This window comes from Podarcis liolepis, assembly GCF_965112155.1.
Source record: "Podarcis liolepis genome assembly, chromosome: 1".
Lineage (NCBI taxonomy): Eukaryota > Metazoa > Chordata > Lepidosauria > Squamata > Lacertidae > Podarcis > Podarcis liolepis.
In genome coordinates this window covers 136876252-136894863 of record NC_139554.1, presented here as the reverse complement: position 1 = coordinate 136894863, position 18612 = coordinate 136876252, and the positions used below count along the sequence as shown (strand labels likewise).

Sequence of the window (18612 nt, the reverse complement as noted above, 5' to 3'; positions counted from 1 at the left end):
TGTCGTGACGCAGTACCCCTAATCTGGTCCTCGTGGTCACGATCAGAATAATCAGACTTACTTGAGGAATCCCTCCTGGACTTATGTTCCCTTCTTCTGGTTCTCTGGGATCTTTTTCTCCTGTGCTGCGACCTATGTGGTTCGGGGCTCATAAAACTGTCAGATAGGCTAGAGCAGTGGTGGTGAATCCATGGCACGCATGCCAGGGGGCACTCAGAGCCCTCTCTGTGGGCACGCACGCCCAGCACAGAGCTGGCAGAAGGCCTTGAATGGGTCATCGCGTGTGTGTGTGTGCACGTGCACAAAATGGAGCTACAACTTCCAGGATGGTGGGCCATCGAGAGTTCTGAGCAGCCACCTTCCTCCTGCTGCTGCTGCAAGGTTGAGGCCTTACACATCCTTTGGCCGGGGCCATTGGGAGCGGAGTCAGAAGTGGAGTGGAGGCTTCGCGTTCCTACTTGCGTGCAAGCAGGAGCAGGGTGGGGATCTCTCAGCTAGGAAGCATGAAGCCTCCTCTTCCGAGAGATCCCCGCCTCCACTCCTGCTTGCACACACGTAGGAGTGGGATTGGGCAGCTCAGCTGAGGAGCGCCTGGCTGCCTTCAGGTGATGCAGGGGCTCTTAGATGCAGCTTCTGGGCTGCCTCCACCTTCCCCAGTTTCAGCAGCTATTCAGCTTAGCTGCCTTCCCGGGGTTGCGGGGAATCTGATGCGGAAGTGGGGTCTCCTTTAAACTTCTCTCTTGAGGGTAGTGCAGCCACAAACCCCACAACAGAAAGTGCGACGGAGCCTGCACCTCCCCAGCTGAGCAGCCCCCATCTAGCTCCTGTTCCTGTGCAAGCAGCAGTGCTGCCTAGCAGAGCAGCCCGATCCCACTCCTACTTGGCTGCAAGCAGGAGCAGGCTGGAGGGGTGGGGTGGCGGCGACATCCCTTAGCAGCTCACTTGCCTCCACCCCGGGCCAGCCTTCCCTCACTCACTGCCTCTGGAGCTGGAGGAGGGGGTGGTTGCTGTTGGGGCAGCGGCAGAGGGACCCAGCGCTGGAGGGCAGCAGATGCCTGCTTGCTTGCTGCCCAGGCCACCTTCCCTCACTCTGAAAACGGAAGTTATACTCAGAACAGAGCACGTTCCACTTCCGGAAAAAGTTTGAAAACCGGAACACTCATTTCCGGGTTTGAAGTGTTTGGGTTCCAAGTAGTTCGAGAACTAAGCTATTTGAAAACCGAGGTACCACTGCATTGCTCCGCTCTCTCTCCACATGGATGCGCCAACTTCCCCTTCTAATCTAAGACCTCAGTATTCAGGTTAAATTGCTGTGTTGGTACTTTGCGATAAATCAGTGGGTTTTGGGTTGCAGTTTGGGCACTCGGTCTCTAAAAGGTTCGCCATCACTGGCCTATGTCGTCCTCCCATTGTTTTTTGATTATGTCGAGGGGGGTTGTGGGATTTTGTAGCAGTATTTTGTATATTGTGAATACCATCCCTTTGCTGTGTCCCTTTGTTAGGAAGAGGTTTTCGAAGGTTGTCAAGGGCCTAGTTGCTGCTGATTTTACTACTGGATTGTTGAAGAGGGCATGTAATTGGTGGTGTGTTAGCCAGGGCATTTGAGTGCCCCCTAGCTTGTCTTGCATTTCTTGTGCTGATATGGGTTTGTTATTTTTGTAGGTCTGCTAGGCAGTATAAGCCTTTGGCTTGCCAGGTTTTTATCTGGAGGTTTTGTGCTGCGTGGTGGAATAGTGGGTGGTGAGCCAGGGGGATTAGTGGGGATGGGGGTAAGTGGGCATTTTGCCTCTTTTAAAGTGGTGTGAATGATTCTATACTGGAAAAAGTGTCTCTGGGAGAAGAATTTTGTCCATTCTTGATAGAATTGTTCTTCTGTCCAGTAAGGAAGACAGAAGGGGAAGAGGGTCAGAGAGACAGAGGTATGCTTCAAATTGTGCATTTTTCTTTGTGGAAAATAATAAGACTCTTTTCAGCAGTTGCTTTGAGTGTGGCTGCACACTTTCATTTAAATTATGTCTCAGCTGGAAGAAGATGAGTTTGTTTTATGTAGCAGTCAGAGGTTCAGAACAATATCAGTCACTGAGCTACCAGAATGGTAAATTAAATCTGGAGAGAGTGAAGGGAGCTTGCTCATCACTACACACTGATATAGAAGCGGCAAAGAGGGAGAGCTGAAACAGGCCCAAGTGTTTATGTTCTTGATGGAAACGTACAAATCATTTCCTTCCTTCCTTTAGTTGTCGTGGTCCATCACTTTAGTCCATTTTCACCTTGCTAAGGGATTCTGAATGGGCCTCCCTGCGCTGACACCTAATTAATCTCTCACAAGCCTGTTCTTGCAGCCTGTCTGTCTGCAGTCCCCCCCATCGTATCTGAGTTACTCATAATATATATTCCTTTCTTGGGTTGTCTTTCCCCCTGAAGATGCAGCTTTCAGTTTCTCTATTGGGAACTGTCTGATATAAATCAATGTGTTCTTCTTGTTCTACCCCAGAGGAATTTATCTGCAGTCTCTAGCACATTCTTTCTCTCTTTGCATTTCTGTCAGAAGTATGATATGGTAATTGTTAGGAGTACACAATTTGTTCAGTGCTAATTGATTATTTCAAACTATTTTACCTACATCTTTCTCTATTCAGATAATGTAAACACTGTTGCCACGAATACAGGCTTTATCGAAGACTCATGTTATAATTTGGAGCATAGACTGTGACAACTGAAAGGAATCACACAGGTCATCTTGTGCTAATGTGACTCAACCACCTTTCATATCCTGTGAACATGCAGCCTGCCGTTTCCCCAGATTGTTTCTTTGTGTCTAATTGGAATGAGCTCTCACAGCCTGTACTGTACTTGCATGGTGCCTGCATTCCAGAACTCTCCTCTAATGCTAGAAATGTAATGATGTGCTGAATCTCTAATAACCTATTCAATTCACTGTGTAATTGATTATTGACTTACAAAAATGGCCACTGCCATTAGGATTTAAACAGCTGGGTGTGATAAATATAAACAGCATTCCAGACTTGCAAAACAGAAGTTAACTCCCGCTTGTGAATTGGCCACAAAAGACAGAATATACCTTTGAAAACCATTTTCTGGGGAATAAGAAGGCAGGCGGGTGGGGGGGTTGCTATCTCTTTGCTCTGCATGATGGCTTCTAGGAAATATAGGGCTGGCTACCCTTGGAAACAGGATGCTGGGTCAGATCTAACAGGGCTATGTGTAAATTCTTAAGAAATTTCTAGGCAATTTGAAACACTGATAGTCTTCACTTGTAAAGCACATTGGTGGTGGACTATACATTCACACAAGCACAGACACATACGTCTCGTTGCCCACTCTCACACAAAGAGAGACAGGTGTGCACATGCAACACAGAGACACACATGCATTCTTGCACAGTCATGGAGAGAGAGACATGTGGGAAGGGTCACTGCCATGCATCCATTTGCCTTTTTTTCTAAAAAAACAACAACCCCTTATTTATTTGTTTTTCTGTTTTATCATATCATCATTGCATACTGCATTATAGTCATATTCAGGATATTAAGAGGGGAAGATAACATAAATGTAAGACATAAATAAATAAATAAATATTAGTAGTAACATAACTTCTTCCTCCAATTTTCCATTTAAACACACATACACAGCCTGCCCACATCTCCCATCTGCCAAACAGGGAAGAGTTATTTCCATATGCGTATCTTCTATTAAAATGTGGCAGATCACTTTCCTATGAGGCTAATAGTAGCACAAACACAGTGATCTTCATGGGATTAAATCTTAGCCTCCTTTGTTCTCCCTTTCTGCCTAGGGTAAGGTGGGCTCGGTGGGTCACAGGGCTTCAGTTTCACAGGTAGGGATAGCAGCTCCATCGTTTTATGAAATATCAACATTTCATGCCTTTCTATGACATTCATTTATTTTAACTGCAATGCAGGAATGTGCATGAACAATGTAGCACATAAAACCAAAGTCAAAGAACTGGAAATAGTTTGCTCAAGTGAATCTAATTGGCACAATTAATGAGCTTGTTAGTGGCCTTGTTATGTAGAAAGGCAGGGTATAAATATTGGAAGTAAGTAAGTAAGTAAATAGTGTTGTTGTTTTTTGTCAACATGAATAGTGTGGATGCCAAATTATAATTTGTCGGTCAGTTGTAGTTATGCTTCCTTTTGCTGTTGGAAAACATTGCCAAGTTATTCCACTATAGTTGCTTAGGATATGTCATTGTGTTCTTTTGCAGTGAGCGGTGCAGATACACCTTTCGTGGCCATAAGGATTCAGTAAACAGCATTGAATTTCTTCCTTTCTCCAACATCATTCTCACCAGCTCTGCAGACAAGACATTGTCTCTTTGGGATGCCAGAACAGTAAGCTAACTTATTGCTTTGGGAACTGGGTGAACTCATAAAAGCTGGACAAACACACTGCTTGCTTGATGGGAAATATTTGAATCTGTTGTAATAATACCTCAATCAAGTGGATGACGTCAAGTTATAGGGAGGAAGTAGGAGGGAAATGAGGAATGTCCCAATTTAATAAAGGTGATTTTCCCCTCTGGACTCCAATAACTTATGCATTTAGAGACCACTGAACTTTACGTAAACATGACTTATATAATATATAATATATAATATTTCGGAACATTGAACACCAACTTTTTGTAAGTTTCCTTCCATTGCCAGGTGCTTTGGGAGGTTGTTCTGTGGACTCCTGCCTATCAGTCTTGGGCTCAAGTCAGCCCTGATTCTGGTCTGGCTCCTTAGCTGGTGACTCTGAGGCCTCCAACCCTGTGTTTTAAAGGCTGCTGGACTTTGAGGTCCTGACATTACCTCCCCCTCCATGGTCTCAATCCAATGGGCTTGGCTTGTGCAGATAGCCACAATGGAATTGCTGACATGGTCATGAACAGCTTCCCACCAACAGTCCTTGGGTAGGTAGCGCTTCCAGTCAGTGAGGCATTATAAGAGTCTCTGATGCATTCATGAGTCTAGAATTTGAGCCACTTCATATTCTTCCTGCCTGTTGTCCATGAGTGGTGTGTCTTTCTGGATCTGGATTTAGCATAGATGAAACCAGGAGCGACTGATGAAACACTGGATGTACTATGTTGAAGGTAGCTGAAGCCTGTAAGCAAGAGGGTTTTCAGAAAGGGGCAAAGCTGTTATCAGGGTTGGGGCAATGCTGGAGGAAGGGTGTGCAGGGGGGGGGGGTGGTCCGCCCCAGGCGTCATCACTGTGGTGGGTGGGTGTGTGACAAAATGAGTGGTTTTTTTTTAAAAAAAAAATTGGGCTCACAAAACTTTTTAGGAATGACGTGGTGGCTTAGGCGCCTGCAGGTTCCACTCTGCCTGAAACGGCAGCATGGGACTTGTGCCTGCTTACTTCCTCTCCCTCAGCCGCCCTACAGCTGAAGGGGCAGTGGCGGAGAGACTCCAAGCATTGGAGAGGCTCACCCCACCCCCACGGGCAGCTCACCCCGCCCTCACGGGCAGATTGCCCTGCCCCCTGCTGCAGGACGCGCCCCCACACCAGGCACTTGAGCGGCTAGCTACGCCGCTGGGTGGGTGGGGCTACTTACAATCTATTTTACTAGAGAGGCATTCAGTGTCAGTTGGAGAGTTGATGAGCATACTCAAGAGGGCTCTCAGCCTGCCATTTGCGGTCAGCATAGTCCTTGTATTTGGCATGGTTCAACTTGACTCTGAGGTCCTCCTGGATAGCCTGATAAGAGGCACCAGAAGCTGGAAATTGGTGGAAGAAGTGACATCTGGGAAATAGAGGGTTTGGAAGTATTGCTGAGGAAAAACTGAGAGCTGTTATAGGCCAAATTCTGCTATGCCCAACAGATCTACCCAGTTCTGCTGTTGATGGGAAGAGCAATACCAGAGATGTTGCTCCTATGTAGGGCTGATCCCTTCTGTCTGCCCATCACTTTCGAGGATGATAGGCTGAAATATAGGCATGGATTTCTAGCAGGTTGCATAGGGCATGGCAGAGCTATGGCCTTTGGCCTGAAACAGTATGGGCCAAGAATCCATGTAGATGGAATAGAGTTGCTGTTTCATGGGTACTTGGGGTTCTCTGGCAAGAAATGAAGTGGGTCATATTAGTGAGGACATTAGTGACAACAATGTGGTTGTGAATTGCCTAGAGGGGAACTGGTCTGTGCAGAAGTCCCTAATCAATATTTGTCATGGTCTGGGTAGTCTTTTCTTCTTTTGTATGATTACTTAAAGTACCAACCACAGTCACTGCCCCCACTCACTACACCTACCCCACCCCGCCCTGCTCAGAGATGGACACTTAATCTTTTAACTGTTCTATTTGCCTGAATTCAGATCACTTCAGTAAAAAATGTTTTACTGTCTGAAACACTAACTGTGGCTGGCAGCTGGCTGCCTTTCCAAGCAGAAAAGGGTGTGCATGTTGCAAATGAAATGAATGCATGACAGAATGGCATCTTCACATAAGAAATAGTAACTCTTCTTTCTGCTTTTGACAATGCATGCTGCTGATTGCTGACAGTCACATCAGGAGAGAATCTGCGTTTTAAAAAAGCATTCTGTAAATTTGTTGTGTAATGCCAATGCATGGCACAGCATATTAAGAAATCATCGCCTAGATATAACAGACAGAGCACACACATAGTTCCAATACATGTTTACTCTGGCTGGATCAGACGAGGACCACAGAAATAATGACAGTGAGATGAGCAGAGTGACGATCTTAAGCTCAGAGACTGAAAACAGTGATGAGAAATTCGGGGTGAAAAAATTATCAAAAGATTGGTATCAAAGAGTGCCCACAAGCTCTCACATGTATGGCAGGAGATTGTTTTGTGCATGAGCAGCTATTCTGCTTACTTTTAACAATTTTGTCACCATCCCTACCTGACAGTAAAAGGGCCAGGAAGGAGTAAAGCAGATGAACCCACATGCACATGTGGTTTTGCTCAGCCAAGGTTTGACTTAATTAGTTGTGTGAACCAGGCTAATATCTGTTCCTTAAGTATGCAGCCTCTTAGATTTACTTCTTTCTGCAATATGCAGCAGCCTCTGATGATGAAGCAGTGGCTGTAACTATTGTTAGATACATTAGGCATCGTAAGAAACCATGTTCTACAAACCCACTTCACATTATGGTTTCTGATTCTGGTTTGTTGGCATATCTCAGACTGTGGTTTGCTAAATCATTCCGCGCTGTACTTTTTCTACTTTAACCATGAATGTGATGACTTCATTGAACCTTTATGTGATATATCTGTGTTGGCTTATAGGCTCTATAAATAACTTTCCTTAAACAATAACATTTTATTTAAATTATACTAAGAGAAAATGCCAAATAGAAAAATAAGAACAAGATTTAGAAAGCAACAATAAGCTTTCAGCTTAAATGTGGGTATCATTGTTCACTCTAATAAGTTGTGGGTCATTTCACCCTTGAGTGGAATGGTCTTCCGGGGGAGCTTGTGGACTGCCCTTCCTTGGGGGGGGGGTTTAAGCAGAGACTGGATGGCCATCTGTCAAGGATGCTTTAGCTGAGATTTCTGCATTGCTGGGGTTTGGACTTGATGAACCATGCTATGATATCATTGCTAGTCTTAACTGGATATGTGTATCTTTCTTTCTCACTTCTCTATGTCTCCAATCAGTCTTTTTAAAAATGTAGTCCACTCTTTTAAATCCTTCCAGGCGTACGCAGGTTAACTATGGGTTTGAGAATAAATTAAGGAATTTTTTAGAGTGTTAAGTTGTGGGTGAACATATAAGACGACACAGCGATTCTTCAAACAGCTCCTGTTTATTCACAGGCCAGAACAGAACAGAACTGAACTGAAGGGTTCAGCCAGCCTGCTTATATAGAGCTCCACTGCAATGCAACTGTAACACTTTCTGTAACTATCCAATCACTGAACGTCACTTTAATCCCTTATTTCCATATGTGGACCTGAGTGAAAACTACGTACAGTATCCCCCTGCTGGCCCAGGGTGAGAACTTCAGTACATAACACAGAGAATGTGAAAAACATAGAATACCTACTCCTCTAGTACATTATGCTTTCAGCATTATTTTCTTCCTCCACCTTTTTCTATTTCTTTTTGACTAGTTGAACAAGAATTTTATCTTTGTTGTTTTCCACAGAACAGTCTAATGTTGTCATCTGGGCAGTGAGGATTTGATACAGATGATAGGTAGCTGATGTAAAAATAATTATGTGTAGAAACCTTGAAAATGAGAAAAACGGCCAGCAGGATATGGGCCACAGCTTCAGAAAGACTGAGCTGAATCTTCTGTGAATATATAGTTGGTGTGCACTGAATGAATAGAAATACATGAATATTGAGATTGCCATGGTAAGTGAAGCAGGAGGTTTCAAAAACTGATGCAAACTGAGGTCACACATGGTGGCATCTCTATTTCTGCTCCTCCATTCCTTCATATAGATAATGTCACCCACCAGTGCTGTAGTCACAAAGGCACAGTACATCTTTTAACTTCAGGCAGCAGTCAGATTATTCCTAGAGAAACTTGGGTGTCTGTTGAGTGGCCTAAGAGTCACGTGCCTGCTGAAAATCAGCGGAACTTCAGTCACAACATGTCCCACTGATTTCAGTGGGGCTTAAATTCTTCTAGTTTAATCTGGTTCCAAGTCATAGAATCATAGAATAATAGAATCATAGAGTTGGAAGAGACCACAAGGGCCATCGAGTCCAACCCCCTGCCAAGCAGGAAACACCATCAGAGCACTCCTGACATATGGTTGTCAAGCCTCTGCTTAAAGACCTCCAAAGAAGGAGACTCCACCACACTCCTTGGCAGCAAATTCCACTGTGGAACAGCTCTTACTGTCAGGAAGTTCTTCCGAATGTTTAGGTGGAATCTTCTTTCTTGTAGTTTGGATCCATTGCTTCGTGTCCGCTTCTCTGGAGCAGCAGAAAACAACCTTTCTCCCTCCTCTATGTGACATCCTTTTATATATTTGAACATGGCTATCATATCACTCCTTAACCTCCTCTTCTCCAAGCTAAACATGCCCAGCTCCCTTAGCCGTTCCTCATAAGGCATCGTTTCCAGGCCTTTGACCATTTTGGTCATTATTCCTTATAAACTTGCTCAACTATGTCAGTACCATTGTATCAGAAACAGGAAATATGTTTATGTGGGATAAAAGTTATGCTTAGGATTTGTCTGTTCTTCAGAAATAAAAGTAACAGATGGCTAAACACTGGTCAGCTGAAGCAGCCGTCTTTTCCATTCTTCTGCCATTCCTCTTTTCTTGTTACTCCATGCCCCACTATGTCCCCAGTAGACTGGCAGGTAGCCAAGGGGGAGGGCAGGGGGCAGCTGCCCCCCAAATCAATACAAATCTGCCCCCCAACAGAAATCCTCACAACGCCCATAGGCAGGCAGTGAAGACTTGCACCCTTCCTTTGCTGCTGCTAAGGAGAAGCGGCAATGTGTTCAGCACATGGCCCAACTAAAATCATTCTTCATGCTGGCTCTTCTGCATGCATGTGGTTTGTGTGAGGGAGAGGGAGAGTTGTGTGTCTCATTTGTAGGAAATCCACTAGTGGGGGGGGGGCGGAGGCAATGCTTTTCTTTACACCTTCCAGACACTGCAGTAAACTCTGTGGAAGAGGTGAATGCCTCTTTTATAAAGTGTTCAGGTTCCTCCCTCCCAATGCATCCTCATTAGGACCACTTTTAAGATGAGGCATGAACTCCACAAAAAGTCACTGGCAGACACCCTGAAGAAAAGAGGGACTGCAGACATCCCCCAAAGTATTTTCATCTGAAATGATTAGCTCCTCTATCTTGCAATACTGTGCATGTATTTATGCATCTAAATATATTGAATGGAATTCAACATAGCAGTTAGTGACCCCCTGTGTGACCCCTGGAAATCCACTAAACCTATTCTGGACTTTCCCTGAACCCTACATTGCAAATTTAGGGGGCACTGGGGTGGGGTGGGGAATTCCTGTTTCACAAGTGGACCTTGTTCCACACACACAACTTAGCTGAATCCCACCCATTATTTTTCTCACTTCTATCCAAATGTTCAACCAGCTGAGTCTTCAGACAGTTGCTGTTATTATCTTTGAATCCACATTTACATAGTATTATTATTATTATTATTATTATTATTATTATTATTATTATTTAATAGAATTAGAATCTATATACCACCTTTCATTTCAAGAAGCAATATCAATGCAGTTTGCAAACAAACAAAAACCAACAGCAAAATAACAAGAATAAAAACATTACAAAAGTACAGCTACATGCAATTAAAACACATAGTAAAACAACTACATTTTAACATACATAATCAAAGTTATTTAATAAACCTTTCTGAAAATATCAAAATGTTGCACTACCGAAGGTTTTGATGCAGTCCTAATATATATTTACCTTTTCTCCTATACCAGATATTCTGAGACACTCTCACACAGTCATAGATCAGAGCTGAGAATATGGGACCTGTTTTCTTTCATTTGCCCCCCCCCCTAATCCCTAGGGGCAGCCATTCACATACACTTGAATAAGTATGTTTGCTCATTCCCAAGCTGTATCACCAGCTGAAATACCCTTAACATGGACTGCAGGTACTGGAATAAGTGAAACTAGCCAACCCTGACGAAAGTATAAAACTCCCATTATGATAATGCTTTTGTTTAGAGCCAGACTGTAGCTCATAACCCAAACTTTTATAGAAAACAGCGGGAAACAACTCAGGCAGAGCACTGGCATGGATTGCGCTATAGAATCATCAGTCTCTCTATTAGCAAACTCAGGTGACTGAATGCCTATCAATTTGGAAGCAAAATGGGGCCACCCAAAAGTAAGGTACTGTGGTACCTCAGGTTACAGATGCTTCAGGTCACAGACTCCACTAACCCAGAAATAGTACCTCAGGTTAAGAACTTTGCTTCAGGATGAGAACAGAAATCGTGCTCTGGCAGCACAGCAGCAGCAGGAGGCCTCATTAGCTAAAGTGGTCTTCAGGTTAAGAACAGTTTCAGGTTAAGAACGGACGTCCGGAACGAATTAAGTTCCTAACCCAAGGTATCACTGTAGTGGTATCTGCGTACTCAAGGGATTCTCTAGGTATGCAGAAGTACAGTATATAACTCTGTAAAATAAAAGAAAAAGGACACATTTTCCCTTTTCTGCTCTCCAGATCTACCCCCATTCCTCGCTATATAGCTATATAAGCAGACCCTATAAGTGTCCCTATTTTCCAGGAATAGTCCCAGAAGCCATCCTCATTTCTGATTTGATCCCGGAATGTCCCATTTTTCCATAGGATGTCCCTGTTTTCATCAGAGAAATGTTGAGAGGTATGGAATTATGTGACCTTGGAGCCAAGGAAATAAATAACTATACAACCTTTAAAAGGCATCTGAAGGCAGCCCTGTATAGGGAAGTTTTTTGATGTTTAATATTTCATTATGTTTTTATATTTGTTGGAAGCCACCTAAACTGGCTGGGGCAACCCAGTCAGATGGGTGAGGTATAAATAGTAAAAGTTGTTGTTGTTGTTGTTGTTGTTGTTGTTGTTGTTGTTAAATAGGGCATCTCTATTTTAATCAGAGAAATGTTGGTGGGTATTTATAAGTTTCAAAGGTAACAGATCTTAGCCAACTGTAACAGCAGGGACAGACCTTGGGGGATGGAAAATGGGGAAATATGTTCTTCCCCCGTTATTGGCTCTTAAAACTTCCCACCATGCTAGAACACAAATACAAGGCTTCTCTTCTAGGCTGGTGGAAGCCTTGGATAGGATAACTCCTATTCTCATCTATCTCAGTCCAGTTAAGCCCAGACCTTACCCAAATGCACATAAATCCCATTCCATTCTTCTTCACCAACATGAACACTAGAACCCTCATTCTCTCCTTTCAAAGCATGTATGTCCATGCAGTCCCATTGGCAGAGAGGACAGGATTCCTGTACACATGGCAGATCCACTTGTGTTCCTCTGGATCGAGCCCTTATTGCTTCACTTGCTGTTGCATAACTAACTACATTATGTTCTAGCTTCATAGTGCAGATTCCTGTGTGAAAGTAGAGGGTAAATAAGAATAATAGTATTTCAGCAAGTAGCAGTGCATTTACAAAATTCTATGGTGGATTGAAACCTGTTTACTCAGTATTTAACTCCAGAGACATTGACAGGAGTATGATATCTGATGAGGATGGCCTTTATATCATAGGCCTCCTGTGTTGCCTTTTTGGGCATTCCCAGGGACCATGTTAGTTTTTCAACTTGTGACCTGTTGCTTTAGCTTTTGAAGCATTTACTGAATGCCATTCATGCCTGTGTTGAACAGGATTAAATCTTCTGGTTTCATTATTTTTCAGCCTATATATATATGCTTTGAGAGTGATGTGTACTCTTTCTGCTAACGAGAAGGTTCCCATTTACGTCAATCGATGAAAAAGGTGTAAATTTAATCCATTTCCATGGTCAATTTGCTTCCCTCCCCCCACCGCAGAAGGAAAACAGGTCAGTTAGGGGACTTGCCAGTTTATGTCAATCTCAGCCTTCATCCCAGTCACATGGGAAAACTGCATATAGTTTGAGCAGCTCTGGACATGTTTCTCTCAACTTTGGAGCTGAGGAGGGCTCAGGAATCCCTGTACAGTTGTACCTTGGAAGTCGAATGGAATCTGTTCTGGAAGTCCATTCAACTTCCAAATCACAACTTCTGATTGGCTGCAGGAAGCTTCCTGCAGCCAATCGGAAGCTGCGGAAGTGCCGCCAGACGTTTGGCTTCCAAAAGAACATTAAAAAACCAGAACAGTCACTTCCAGGTTTTTATCGTTCGGGGGCCAAAACGTCCGAGTTACAGGGCATTTGACAACCAAGGTACGACTGTACTGAATACCCCTTGATTCAGCAGGGGTCAAGCCAAAGGCTTGGCAGAACTAGTGGGTTTTAAGGAAGGATTTGAAGAGAAAGTGAGATGCATTATGCCAAATAGATGTTTGTGAGAGAGTTCTAGGCCTTTATGGGCAGCAAGGGAGAAACAAAAGCCAGTAAGGACGCAGAGGTCCTTTGGGCAGCTGAGGGTAGTGACACTAAAGGGTTAAAGGCCACAGACAGGTATCTCCTGAGATATGAGTTCAGAGAGGTAAGGATTGTTGAAGGTAAGGACCAAAGAGCACTGGGACACTGCACCAGTTTCACTAGAGGGAATCCTCGTTCTCCATTTGCACTGGATCTAGGTATTGGAAGGAAGCTTTGGGTTCCTTCCAGATTATCCAGCTGTGATATGCAGTGCGTTCAAAGTTGAGAACATGCCTTTTTACAAACCTACAAATATTTAGCATGCTTTGCACATCTCCAAAACAAATACACTACACACCACCCCTCTGAATCCCTTGAATGTATATGATAATAACTGGAATATTCTTTTCAGCTTGAAAGAACTGCTTGTTTTTCTGATCAAGCTGTTTCTATCAACACATAATGTTTTCCTTTCTATTATGTCAATGGTCTGTGAACATAAAAGTGTGTAAAGTGGCATATACCAAAGGGATAAGTAATCTAGATGAAATTACTTTTTTACTTAAGCAATAGTGTTGAGAAGTGAATAATATTACATATGAAACAATGGCTTACAGGTTCAGTAAACACCAATGTTCTGCTTCAGCAGTTACCTGAGTCTGAATGAAAATGTTTTGTTTCTCAGCATTATTATCTGAAAAGAAAATGGTATGCAGTATATACTTTATGGGTCTCTGAGAGCGTCCCAGTGCCAAATGGTAATTTCTCAAGTTCCCTGTTCTACTGCAGGGATGTAGTTGTGACTCAGATTTACTGTGGTGTGGCTGAATGTTTGATCTATAAACACCATAAATGTGGTATGAAAAGAGACTGAGTTGGATCCAAAGAAGCCCTTCTGCACTTGGAAGGTGACATGTTCCAGAGAGTGCTTAATACAGGAAGTTGGGTTGCCATAGTTGCATAGGAAATGCAAAATATATTCCTCAGTTTGCAGAAGGGGAAACATGAGAACTGCTATAAGTGTATCTGCCTACTATGGCACTGGGTGAACATTTCCTCTAATGCTCATGGCAAGTATTGGCAGCTATTTTCATCCTGCTCACCATTTTTTGGATCCAACTCACTGTTGTTTAGGATAGCCTGAGCATTCACTTTAATTCAAATCTGAACATTTTGGTTGACAAGTAGACACTCTTCAGAAACAGGGTTTTGCCCCTCAAGCCCTTCTAAGTCTGGGCTTGGGCCAAGCAAAAGCTATGGTTAGGCAAAGAATTATAGACACCAAGAGACAACAGGACTGCTTAAGGTGCCCCGACTACAAAATTGTAGAAATCGAGAGATATGCACCGGCAGCATATCTCTTTTTTCTTGTATCCCAAAATGCAAGAAGGGCTTTTACACTTGCCAGAAGCTCGGCTCTGCCTTCTCGGTCTTGGAAGGATCCTTTAAGAAAGTCCCATATGACCAGAGAATTTGCGCCTGTCCATTGCGCCTGTATAGGAAGCCCCGAACACATATTTTTTAGATGTCCCTTTTACGATAAGGCACGTAGAGAAACTATTGACCCCCTGCTGGTGAGGCTTGCTGACCTCTCGGTAAAACAAAAATTCGATCTTCTCCTGTTACGCAAAAATCACAAGACGACCCGGATGGTTGCCAGATTCTGCGCACAGATCTGTAGGCGCAGACCATCCCCTGATTCAATCTAGTTTGTTAAGAAAATTCCCAAACTCGGATCCATTTCTCTATGGTAATCTATCTTAAAGTTTTTATGTTTTATATACCTACTGCATATTTAAACTTAAAATCCATTGTTTTAAATGTTTGTTTTGCTTTTGGGATTGTAGTTCCATTTGTGTTTCACAAGCTAGTCTCTGACCGTAATAAATTTCATGTATGGTTGACAAGTATATGGGTCGACAGTAAAATTTCAGTTAGAAGACTGGCAATTCAGCTAGCCATTTTGTTTCAGAATTTGAAATGTCACTTTTTGGGAAATCCTATCTATTTAACCACTTGTGATACACTTGTGACACCTGACATGGTGCATGTTGCTTTGTCAGCTGGAGAGCATGATAAGTCATCAGCCTTACTGCCAACTTGGAAGCTGCACAGGTGAGCAGGGATGATCCCAGCAGTTAGGTGTGGCAATCCCTGTCCCTTTCCCAGCTCCGTGAGCTGCGAGGAAGGCTGGGAGATGGGTCACGCAGGAAAAAGAAGTCCCCCAAACAACTTGCAGGGCTTCCTTGCTCCAACTTGCTTGGGTGCCTGCTGCCAGAACCTCCATGGTTCACCTTCAAGCAGTGGCAGTTGGGAAAGCCTGGCAGGGGGCTTGCAGGGAGAGGGAAGGTTGGAAGGGCTGACAATTAAAGAAAATGGCTTAATCAGCAAGGCAGCAAAAATAATAGACTGTTGCTGCTGTACCCTCCAGAGGTAGGTGGTTTGTTGTGGGTATGCTGTGTTTTCATGGACCCTGCGATATGCTTCTGAAGAACCCTAGAAGATTTCCACATCACATGTGAAGGTATAGTCCAAAGGTATAGTGCAACAACCTTCTTCCCAAAGTAGGCAGTGAGAAGCTGACAATGCTATAGTCCTTTCTGCCCAGCAACTAATGTTCAAAGGCTCTGAATCTGGAAGTTCCACAGCTGACAGACAGAAGACAGCTGGGAAAATGCTGCTTAGAGACATTTACAGTTGCCTAGAGACATAGATAGCAGATGCATCGCTCACGCACTAGATGTTTCTTTTGAGTTACATTTAGGCTTGCCAGTCTACCAGGTGGGGGACCTCGCTTGCTTCTTTGGTTTTTCCTTCAGGCTAGTTGACATATTTTGTATGTGTGTGTGTGCATGTGTGGAAGAAAGCAGAATTTGGAGCTGATTGGCAGAGTTTTTGTTTATTTTTGAGTAAAGTCAGCACAATCTCTTTTTCTGCTGAGAGCTCATGCTGGAGGTGTGCTGCACATCCAACAAGGAGACAAATGGTTCACCTGAGCCCTAGTGCACCATTTCCAGTGCTGCATTGTGAGAGACTTGCTGCATGGCCACCAGGTCTGGGGTGTATTGAGCTGAGAGAGGCAGGGTGGGTGGTGTCAGATCAATGACATGGCTCTGTAGCAGCAGCAGCAGCAGCAATAAGGACTGATCTTGTTCACATTTACTTGCACAACACCCTTGCCCTGCACTAAAACCCAAACATGCACACACCGTATCACATTTGTAGCCACAGATGGAAAAAATCTTTGCAGCTAGCTCCACTAGTGGTGGAGTCAGGTTTTGCCTTCTGACCTGTTCACGGCTCCTGCTTATTTATTTTAAAGGCTTCTAGACCACCCTTCATGCCACAGATTCTGGGGTGGCTGTGTACAGCCATAAAAGTACAATATAATGCAAAACCATGCTACCCTTTGTCCCTGTCCAGGGGTCAAAAGATTTATAGCGAAAGGTTGGCAACCTAATGAAAATTCAGGTATTTTTCTGCCAGATGTTGAGATGCAGATTCCACTATGATTGTTGCAATGCCTCATCAGTCTATGCCTTAAAAAAACCACCACATGCTGAAAACAGTGCAAAGCTTAGGGGCTTAATGGCTTAAGTCCCTAAGTCTCTGGCAAGAGTTTGCAGTAGCCTATTTGAAATTAATTGTTGCAGAATATGGCGTGCACTGGCACAGCAGGCAGAAGGAACAGTGAGCTGCCAAGAAGGTGGCATTGGCTGATCCACTGAGAACTGGCTGTTCTTTCAGATCTGAACTGTGACTTTCAATCTCATGAAATAAGTGCTGGTAAACACCATTTGGAAAGTTTGTTTTGGCTTTTAAATCCCCCCAATGAATATATAATAATAATAATAATAATAATAATAATAATAATAATAATAATATATTTCACTTCCATTGATATTATACATTGGTCTGCATCCAACATTCCTGTCTGCAAGGAAAATTCATAAGAGTATTTTGCTAATGAGGGTGCTTTACATGCCAGTCTCTTACTCAGTTGATTGAGGCTTCCCACCTGGTTCCTGAAACATAGTGGTTTATAGTGAGGAACATTGTCCCTAAGAGACCAGAAACTATCGCTGGGATAAACGAGGAACAGGATTTCACATTGGGATAAATCTACTTTGTGCAAGTTGATTACATTAGTAATAAGTTTATTACATTAGTGCAAGTAGATAAATAGGTACCGTTGTGGTGGGAAGGTTAATGGTGTTTCTGTGCACTCTGGCTTCCGTCACACTATTTTTTTCTTGTAGGGAGGGACCAGTGCATACAGTGGCAGTTGCCTCGCCAAGGTGCAGGGCCCTAGCAGCTGCCCATGAATGCCTGGTGCAGACGCCAACCTTCCATTCTTTATAGTAGAGGCCTGGGCAGGACGTTCAGTTGTTTCCAGTGGGACCTACTAATAGCTGTTTTAAGATTGTAGCCAAAGGTTTTCTGCAGTGCTTTAGATTTTGTGTGTGTGTGTGTGTGTGTGTGTGTGTGTGTGTGTGTAACACACCTGTGCTCAAAGATCTGTGCAGGGTGCCAATCTGCTACAGGGCCAAATTCAAGCTGCTGCTATTAGTACAGTCGTACCTTGGTTCTCGAACAGAATGTGTTCCGGGAGTCTACTCGACTCCCAAAACTGTTCGAAAACTTAGGTGCAGCTTCCGATAGGCCAATTGGAAGCCGTGCCAGACGTTTGGCTTCTGAAAATCATTTGAAAACTGGAACACTCACTTCCGGTTTTCGATCGTTCAGGATCTGAAACATACAAGTTCCAAGGCGTTTGGCAATCAAGGTACAACTGTATACTAAGTCCTTAATAACTTGGGACCAGTTTACCTATGAGATCGCCTTACTCCACATGTGCTTCAGTTGGCGAAATTGGCACTACTACAGGTGCCACATAGTACCTGTTCCGCATTTGTAAGAACTGTGCCAGTGCCTACACTCTGAAAGTCCTTGCCTATTGGTATCAAGCAAGCACCTTGCTGTATTCCTTTCTCTGCCTGCTAAAAACACTCCTGTTGAGGCAAGCCTACCCAGTTGCTTAGAAACGCTTTTGTGAATTTTAATCTGTTTTAATATTTTAACGTGTATGTTTTAAAGTATTGTAATATTTTCTTGATTTTATTGTTTTATCTTTGTGTAAACAGCTTTAAGGGTGTGTGTTTTTACAGTCAAGTGGTGTATAAATTTTATGAAATAATATATAAACAAGCTACTTGGGGGCTGCAGTATGATTTCCCCCATTCTTTAGATTTTAGCAATATATCGCCCCAACCTTGCCTTCCTCTCTTCATTCAATTATCTACAACCTGCACATGTTATTAGTGCAACATGCTCCACAAAGTCTGGTAAAAATGAGCATTATGTGAAACAATTCTTAAACTCTTTCATTGATAATGTGCATCTTTATATATTTTACTTCATCTCTGCATTGTAATTGACTTAAAATTGTCTGTCATTTTATTTTGTCCAAAACTGTTAAAAACACAATTAGTAGACTTTAGATAATGAGATAGAACTGAAAATAGTGCAATAAAATGTAATCTAAATTACTGTTTTTTCTTATTCGAGATTACCTTATATATAGAT

The 18612-nt window shown here is 43.2% G+C and overlaps 1 protein-coding gene across 3 annotated transcripts in view; it reads left to right on the top strand.

Moving 5' to 3' along the window:
- SPAG16 (sperm associated antigen 16) overlaps window positions 1-18612 on the top strand; it is a 393527-nt gene that overhangs the window by 219969 nt on the left and 154946 nt on the right. For all 3 annotated transcript variants that reach the window (XM_083473469.1, XM_083473470.1, XM_083473471.1), the window contains one exon: window positions 4250-4376. In XM_083473469.1, the coding sequence (XP_083329595.1) occupies window positions 4250-4376 (127 nt within the window). The remainder of the gene's footprint in view (window positions 1-4249; window positions 4377-18612) is intronic.